General features: G+C 43.7%; 1 protein-coding gene across 1 annotated transcript in view; it reads left to right on the top strand.

The window, feature by feature from the left end:
- Nucleotides 1-7,550, top strand: part of copa (COPI coat complex subunit alpha) — a 28,093-nt gene extending 20,543 nt beyond the window's left edge. The window contains exons 19-30 of the mRNA XM_061978992.2: nucleotides 75-170; nucleotides 236-324; nucleotides 392-515; nucleotides 597-686; nucleotides 769-872; nucleotides 1,753-1,899; nucleotides 1,976-2,116; nucleotides 2,205-2,387; nucleotides 6,520-6,630; nucleotides 6,711-6,872; nucleotides 6,951-7,145; nucleotides 7,226-7,550. Of these exons, the coding sequence (XP_061834976.1) occupies nucleotides 75-170; nucleotides 236-324; nucleotides 392-515; nucleotides 597-686; nucleotides 769-872; nucleotides 1,753-1,899; nucleotides 1,976-2,116; nucleotides 2,205-2,387; nucleotides 6,520-6,630; nucleotides 6,711-6,872; nucleotides 6,951-7,145; nucleotides 7,226-7,285 (1,502 nt within the window). The 3' untranslated portion in view covers nucleotides 7,286-7,550. The remainder of the gene's footprint in view (nucleotides 1-74; nucleotides 171-235; nucleotides 325-391; nucleotides 516-596; nucleotides 687-768; nucleotides 873-1,752; nucleotides 1,900-1,975; nucleotides 2,117-2,204; nucleotides 2,388-6,519; nucleotides 6,631-6,710; nucleotides 6,873-6,950; nucleotides 7,146-7,225) is intronic.
- The last annotated feature ends 1,730 nt before the right edge of the window (nucleotides 7,551-9,280 follow it).

Raw genomic sequence — 9,280 nt, forward strand, 5'->3', positions numbered from 1 at the left:
CAGTGTGTTTTATTTCTTGAGAGGAAGACTGGTCAGACGCAACACCACTCATGTTTGTGTGCTCCTTTTTGTAGCTGAGATCAGGAAGGACATGAGCGGCCACTACCAGGCAGCTCTCTACCTGGGAGATGTCAGCGAGAGAGTTCGCATCCTGAAGAACTGCGGCCAGAGTAACTTTACTTTCACTTTCATTACAAAATTCAAGTCCAAACACATGATTTTGATGTGTTTCCAGAGTCTCTGGCTTATCTTACTTCTGCCACTCATGGACTGGATGAAGACGCGGAGGCCCTCAAGGAGACATTTGATCTAGAGAAGGAGACTGTATGTGGTTAACATCCATAAATGTAAAACTATATTTGTCATTTAAACCTCTTGATGTCTTTTGTAGGTGCCTGAGATTGATGCCAATGCACAGCTTCTGCAGCCACCCCCGCCCATCAACCCCTTGGACACCAACTGGCCTCTTCTGACCGTTTCAAAGGGCTTCTTCGAAGGAGCCATTGCAGCCAAGGGTAAGAGCGACAATGAAAGTGTAATGCAAGCATGTGATTGAAGCCAAGTAGGATGTGTGACAAGTGTTCTTATTTTTGTAGGGAAAGCAGGTCAGATGGCTGCAGATATGGACATGGACGCCACTGGAAGCGAGGGCTGGGGAGACGATGCTGAGCTTCAACTGGATGAAGGTAATGATCATTTCAAACACAAGAGCAGTAATCATGTTGCAAAGGATTCACTGTTATAAAAGCTGCATCCATTTTTTTCCAGACGGCTTCTTGGATGCCCAGGATGGATTTGGAGAGGAAGGAGGAGCTAAAGAAGAGGGAGGGGGCTGGGAAGTGGAGGAGGACCTGGACCTTCCTCCAGAGCTGGTAGGCGAGCCTCCATCGTTCATCATTCATTAGACCAATGTTTTTCAACCTTTTTTGAGCCAAAGCACATTTGTTTCATAAAAAAAATACAGAAGCACACCACCAGCAGAAAAGGTTAAACAATTAAACTCCACCAGGTTGTCGTGCCTTATTTTGAGTTTGTTGTTGTTTCCTGGGTGTAGTGCTTTAGTTCCTGTCTTGCGCTGTTATTTTGGTGACCCATCCTGTTTTGTTGGTGTTCTCCTGTAGCAGCTTCACGCCTTCCTTTCAGTGCTATTGCCCGCACCTGCTTTGTTTTCGCAATCAAGACTATTTAAGTTGTGCATGCGCTATCCTTCTGTGTGGGGACATTGTTGATTGTCATGTCATGTACGGATGTAGTTTGTGGCCGCCGTCTCTGCTCCACACGCTGTAAGTTTTTGCTGTCGTCCAGCATTCTGTTTTTGTTTACTTTGTAGCCAGTTCAGTTTTACTTTTGTTTTGCATAGCCATCCCTATGCTTCAGTGCCTTTTTCCTAGCGGGACATGCCTTTTGTTCATTTTTGGTTTAAGCGTTACATACCTTTTTACCTGCACACTGTCTCCCACTGTGCTCTGCATTTTGGGATCACGACAAACCATTCTCGATGCGTTCCGACTTCTACAAAGCAATGAGCTACCTGCTGCCACCTACTACCCTGCCAAGCTCTACACAGCACAGACACTAGACAACGGCACATTATTAGCAGATTATATTTATTGATTTGCAAAATATATTTTTTGGACCAATTAGGTGAAGTTGCATCATTTCCCACGGCACACTAGTTGTTGAAAAACACTGCATTAGACTACATACAAAAATGAAAGTCCCCACTAAATGTATTTTGTTCTTTGCCATAAGGACCTGCCAGCGGGTGGAGGAGGATCAGCAGAGGACGGCTTCTTCGTCCCACCGACCAAGGGAATGAGTCCAACCCAGATGTGGTGCAACAACTCTCAGCTGCCAGTGGACCACATGCTGGCTGGCTCTTTTGAGACCGCCATGAGAGTATGTCCCGGTCTTCCTCACATCTGCCATGAAGCTGTGATCGTTGTAATTTAATCACAAACCCTTGCCGCCACAGCTGCTCCACGACCAAGTTGGAGTTGTCAACTTTGACCCCTACAAGTCGCTCTTCATGCAGACCCTAACCAGGGGCCGCACCTGCTACCTGGCCATGCCCTCTCAGCCCTGCTTACGGGGCAACCCCCAGAGGAACTGGAAGGTACTGCACTACCACCCACATCACACACGTCTGTGATAATGATGTGAATGTATTTTATATCTTACACATATTAATTTCTCCTTCTCAGGACTGCGGGGCAAAGCAGGGGCTGCCTGCTGTAGGACTCCGCCTCTCGGACCTCATTGCCCGTCTGCAGCAGTGCTACCAGATGACCACCTCCGGACGCTTTGAGGATGCTGTGGAGCGCTTCAGAGCCATCCTGCTTTCTGTGCCTCTTCTCATCGTCGACAACAAGCAGGAGATTGCTGAGGTTAGCCGATCGTCACACCTTAGTGAATATATGATCTACCTCAATTTAATCTTAGTGTTACTTAAAGGAGACTTATGACGAGTTTCGTCTTTTCTGACCAATAAATGTTGTTGCAATGTTGGACACTCAGTGCCAACGCATCAAATCATAAGGTATCCATTTTGGAGGCCTCTGTTTGTGGGGCTTTGGAGCTTGGCTATGTTGTGTCACCACAGCCAGGTGGATGTGCTTATTTGGACATTAGGTAAGCGCGCTTCAGATTGTGAAGATACACAAAAAGAAAGTAGGATAAAGTATTAGTTTAATCTAATTGTGGCATGCGCGTAAAACACCAACATGCAGCAACATAATTGCTGCTAAAAACAGCTTTTTTATGCAGAGACAATCGATCTGCGTGTGCAGGTGTACCTAATGATGTGACCAGGTGAATCTATATACTGTTTAGAAAGTTTATTTTTGATCGTGTCTTGAAAAAAAAAAAGAGGTGACTACCTTAAGACAGAATTTCTAGGCGCAGTCAAGGCGTTGAGGGAATCCGGTTTGGTGGCTGCAGGATTAGGTCTCTGCTTTTTGCAGATGATGTGGTCCTGATGGCTTCATCTGGCCAGGATCTTCAGCTCTCGCTGGATCGGTTCGCAGCTGAGTGTGAAGCGACTGGGATGAGAATCAGCACCTCCAAGTCCGAGTCCATGGTTCTCGCCCGGAAAAGGGTGGAGTGCCATTTCCAGGTTGCGGAGGAGACCCTGCCCCAAGTGGAGGAGTTCAAGTACCTCAGAGTCTTGTTCACGAGTGAGGGAAGAGTGGATCGTGAGATCGACAGGCGGATCGGTGCAGCGTCTTCAGTAATGCGGACGCTGTATCGATCCGTTGTGGTGAAGAAGGAGCTGAGCCGGAAGGCAAAGCTCTCAATTTACCGGTCGATCTACGTTCCCATCCTCACCTATGGTCATGAGCTTTGTGTTATGACTGAAAGGACAAGATCACAGGTACAAGCGGCCGAAATGAGTTTCCTCCGCCGGGTAGCGGGGCTCTCCCTTAGAGATAGGGTGAAAAGTTCTGTCATCCAAGGGGAGCTCAAAGTAAAGCCGCTGCTCCTCCACATCGAGAGGAGCCAGATGAGGTGGTTCGGGCATCTGGTCAGGATGCCACCCGTTCGCCTCCCGAGGGAGGTGTTTAGGGCACGTCCGACCGGTAGGAGGCCACGGGGAAGACCCAGGACACGTTGGGAAGACTATGTCTCCCGGCTGGCCTGGGAACGCCTCGGGATCCCCCGGGAAGAGCTGGACGAAGTGGCTGGGGAGAGGGAAGTCTGGGCTTCCCTGCTTAGGCTGCTGCCCCCGTGACCCGACCTCGGACAAGCGGAAGAAGATGGATGGATGGATGGATACTTTAAGATATATATTAAAACGTGTACATTTTCAATAGATAAATTATGATGCATAGTTTAATTTGCAATCTGGAAGTTAAGTTAACTTAAAGTACCAATGATTGTCACACACACACTAGGTGTGGTGAAATTTGTCCTCTGCATTTGACCCATCCCCTGGATCCCCCCCTGGGAGGTGAGGGGAGCAGTGGGCAGCAGCGGCACCGCGCCCGGGAATAATTTTTGGTGATTTAACCCCCAATTCCAACCCTTGATGCTGAGTGCCAAGCAGGGAGGTAATGGGTCCCATTTTTATAGTCTTTGGTATGAACTCACAACCTCTCAGAGCGGACACTCTAACCACTCGGCCACTGAGTAGGCCTCCAAAATGTAACATCTTCCAGACAGGAAAAGAACGGGTTCTAAAAGTGACTGTGTCATGGAAGCACATTCAATCTCTTTATTAACGAGCGTTAAGACAATCCAGTGAAAACATTCAACAGAGCTGCTGTAACTGCCGACTAACTGCCACTGCTAAACTACCACACGCAACTGAGGCTGAGCTAATGCCGCTCTGTCTGGGCGCTGTGTCACTTGGCAACAGGCACCACCTTTTTAAAGGCACACGCACACTGCTCTAATATGGAACGTCTCTAAACTGCATGAACCAGATATTTAAAGTGTTTTTTTATAAAGTAACGCATTGATTACTTTCCTCCAGAGTACCGCATTTTTCGGACTATAAGTCGCAGTTTTTTTCATAGTTTGGCCGGGGGTGCGACTTATACTCAGGAGCGACTTATGTGTGAAATTATTAACACATTACCATAAAATATCAAATAATATTATTTAGCTCATTCACGTAAGAGACTAGATGTATAAGATTCCATGGGATTTAGCGATTAGGAGTGACAGATTGTTTGGTAAACGTATAGTATGTTCTATATGTTATAGTTATTTGAATGACTCTTACCATAATATGTTACGTTAACATACCAGGCACGTTCTCAGTTGGTTATTTATGCTTCATATAACGTACACTTATTCAGCCTGTTGTTCACTATTCTTTATTTTAAATTGCCTTTCAAATGTCTATTCTTGGTGTTGGGTTTTATCAAATACATTTCCCCAAAAAGTGCGACTTATATATGGGTTTTTTTCTTCTTTACTATGCATTTTCGGCCGGTGCGACTTACCGTATACTCCGGAGCGACTTATAGTCCGAAAAATACGCTAAATAATTACATTTATGGAAGAGCAATTCAATTACTTTTTTGACAAAGTAGTGAGTAACTGTAATTACTTTTTAAAAGTAATTTTCCGAACACTGATGATGATACCATTTATGATTAAAAGAAGTACAGTAGAAAACGATCACTAAAGCAGTCGCTCTGCATACTACCCAGACGTGTGAATGAAAAAGCCTGCGTTTATCCAATTGTCTTGCAAACATCAAATGCTGTTTTTCTCCCCACGACTAAAAAAGAATAAAGAAAAACATGTCCTATTATTTATGCATTTAAAAGTTCTAGTCTGATGATCGTGGTATCATATGAGAGACTTTGATGCTTGCTATATATGAAAATGTAGATATCAATTCTACTTTGTAGTGTAAATGCTGCTTGTTCAGTCAGTATAGGAATGAAATGTTTACCTGTTTGATTGGCTAGGCCAGGTTTTGTGGCATTGGTGTTTGTGATCTATTGAATTAATAATGATAACACGCAGGTCTCGGTCTATTTGCTTGTTTTCAACGTTTGCCCCAGACTAAGACTAAGTCTTCTGTTTTTCTGAATAACAGTTATGTTGAGCTTTTAGCTGACATTCTTCTACGTTAGTTGACATGTTTATTGAAATACTGTACATTAGCAATGTCCGATATTCTGATACTGTCCAACTCTTAATTACCGATTCCGATATCAACCGATACCGATATATACAGTCGTGGAATTAACACATTATTATGGCTTATTTTGTTGTGATGCCCCGCTGGATGCATTAAACAATGTAACAAGGTTTTCCAAAATAAATCAACTCAAGTTAAAAAAAATGCCAACATGGCACTGCCATATTTGTTATTGAAGTCACAAAGTGCATAATTTTTTTTAACATGCCTCAAAACAGCAGCTTGGAATTTGGGACATGCTCTCCCTGAGAGAGCATGAGGAGGTTGAGGTGGGGGGGTGGGGGGTAGCGGGGGGTGTATAGTGTAGCGTCCCGAAAGAGTTAGTGCTGCAAGGGGTTCTGGGTATTTGTTCTGTTGTGTTTGTGTTGTGTTACGGTGTGGATGTTCTCCCGAAATGTGTTTGTCATTCTTGTTTGGTGTGGGTTCACAGTGTGGCGCATATTTGTAACAGTGTTAAAGTTGTTTATACGGCCACCTTCAGTGTGACCTGTATGGCTGTTGACCAAGTATGCCTTGCATTAGCTTATGTGTGTGTCAAAGGCCGTAGATATTATGTGACTGGGCCGGCACACAAAGGCAGTGCCTTTAAGGTTTATTGACGCTTTGTACTCCTGCCTACGTCCGTGTACCACTCCGTACAGCGGCGTTTTAAAAAGTTGTAAATTTTACTTTTTGAAACCGATACCGATAATCTCCGATATCACATTTTAAAGCATTTATCAGCCGATAATATCGGCAGTCCGATATTATCGGACATCTCTACTGTACATGTACCATAGCAACACGAGCACAACCCATCATCCGTACAGTTATTCATGTTGTTATATTTACGTGACCATGGTTTACTTACAATGTTTTAGGCACAGCAGTTGATCACCATTTGCAAAGAGTACATAGTGGGTCTGACCATGGAGACTGAGAGGAAGAAGCTACCCAAAGATACACTGGATGAGCAGAAGAGGCTTTGTGAGGTGATGTTTACTCATATCAGTCCCCGCAAAAGGCACACACTTTCCTACAGTTTCCTAATTTGTTGATTTGTTTTTTACAGATGGCCGCCTACTTTACTCACTGTAATCTGCAGCCTGTTCACATGGTGCTGGTGTTGCGCACAGCTCTGAACCTCTTCTTCAAACTGCGTAACTTCAACACGGCGGCTGGTTTTGCGCGACGCCTGCTCGAGCTGGGACCTAAGCCCGATGTTGCTCAGCAGGTAATTTGTCAAACCCCTCTTTATACCGAGACAATCATATTAAAAATATATCCTTTCACCAACCCATCTCTCTCTAAGACCCGCAAGATTATGGCAGCCTGCGAGAAGAACCTGACAGATGCCCACCAGTTGAACTACGACCCCCACAATCCCTTTGATCTGTGCGCCGCCTCCTTTGTGCCTTTGTACCGCGGACGTCCCGTTGAAAAGTGCCCCCTGTCCGGAGCCTGCTACTGTCCAACTTACAAAGGACAGGTCTGCAGGGTCACACAGGTATACAGACACAGAAAACTGCAAACTAGAGAACACTAATGTAATAAAGGTTTCAGATATTAAATATCTTTGTGTTGTAGGTGACAGAGATCGGCAAGGACGTGATTGGTCTGCGTGTGAGCCCACTTCAGTTCCGTTGAGAAAATGGGAAGAGGAAAAAAATGTTTGTCGAATCGAATCTGTACAAAAACCTATACCAATAACAGATTTAAACACAGCAATGCTAACCTTTTATTATTGTTTTCATCCAGCTTAATAATACACCATACTTGTGTTTTTGTGTTTTGTCATATGTGTGGGGGCTTTAATCAACTCTTTACTGTGTTATGAGGTGAACGTGCTATGTAAAATCCAAAAAGGAACACCACAAGGAAAACAAATAAAGTACAAGTCACTTGAAAGAAATGCAATGTTTTTGACATCATTGTCCAAAGATATGAGAGAGCAAAAGCCTATAATGAATTTCATATTTTTTTACTTATAAATGTTGTAATGTTGGATACTCGTGATAAACCAGGCCAAAGCATCAAATCATAGGGTTCATGCATTTGGGCATGAGCTTGCACGCAGTTTTGAATGCCTTCTTTTTATGGGGTTTTGGAGTATTTTTTTTAACAGTGTGAAATCAATCAGTGATGTCACAGATTGAATGACGTACGTATCTTGTCATTCTTTGACATATTGTGTCGGAAAGCCTCCTCCCCCCTCTGCTGAGACTCTTCCCGTGAAAACTATTCCTTCTTGCCGGCGTGGCTCAGATGGTAGAGCTGCCGTGTCAGCAACTTGAGGGCTCCAGGTTCGATTCCGGCTTCTGTTATCCTGGTCACGTCTGTTGTGTTCTTGGGCAAGACGCTTGCTCCCAGTGCCGCTCACACTGGTGTATAAATGTGAATGAATGTTTGGTGGTGGTGGTCGGAGGGGCGACACTTCCGTTAGTCTACCCCAGGGCAGCTGTGGCCACACATGTAACTTACACCCGTGAAAGACTGATGGGTTCTCTGTTCTCGGTGAAGCACTTTCGGTGTCTATAAAAGCACTATACAGGACTGTCTCAGAAAATTAGAATATTTTGATAAAGTCCTTTATTTTCTGTAATGCAACTAAAAACATGAAAATGTCATACATTATGGATTCATTACACATCAACTGAAATATTGCAAGCCTTTTATTATTTCTAATATTGCTGATTATGGCATACAGCTTAAGAAAACTCAAAAATCATATCTCAAAAAATTAGAACAAGAAAAAAAAAGATTTTTAACAGCAAAACAAACTCAAACATTTGAAAATGTCAATTAATGCACTCAGTACTTGGTTGGGAATCTTTTGCACGGATTACTGCATCAATGTGGCGTGGCATGGAGGCAATCAGCCTGTGGCATTGCTGAGGTGTTATGGATGCCCAGGATGCTTCAATAGCGGCCTTTAGCTCATTTGCATTATTGGGTCTGGTGTCTTTCAGCTTACCGATAATGGCTTTTTGCCGATATTCCGATATTGTCAAACTCTTTATTACTGATACCGATATCAACCGATACCGATATATACAGTCGTGGAATTAACACATTATTATGCCTAATTTGGACAACCAGGTATGGTGAAGATAAGGTCCTTTTAAAAAAAAAAAAAAAGAAATAAAATAAGATAAATAAAAAAACATTTCCTTGAATAAAAGAGAAAGTAAAACAATATAAAAACAGTTACCTAGGAACTAGTAATTAATGAAAATGAGTCAAACTAACTGTTAAGGGTTAGTACTATTCAGGGGCGCCGAAAAGGGGGGGCGGTAAAGGAGACGGATTCTAGGGGCCCATGATGGAGGGGGGCCCAGAGAGGCCCCTAATGATGATGAAATTATAATACAGAAAAAATAATGACACTGTGTTGGGGGCCCTGTAAAGATTCTTTTCATGGGGCCCAAAATCCCTAGCGGCGCCCCTGGTACTATTAGTGGACCAGCAGCACGCACAATCATGTGTGCTTACGGACTGTATCCCTTGCAGACTGTATTGATATATATTGATATATAATGTAGGAACCAGAATCTTAATAACAAAAAGAAACAACCCTTTTGTGTGAATGAGTGTAAATGGGGGAGGGAGGTTTTTTGGGTTGGTGCACTAATTGTAAGTGTA

This window comes from Nerophis lumbriciformis, linkage group LG19 (genome assembly GCF_033978685.3).
Source record: "Nerophis lumbriciformis linkage group LG19, RoL_Nlum_v2.1, whole genome shotgun sequence".
In the NCBI taxonomy this organism is placed as follows: domain Eukaryota; kingdom Metazoa; phylum Chordata; class Actinopteri; order Syngnathiformes; family Syngnathidae; genus Nerophis; species Nerophis lumbriciformis.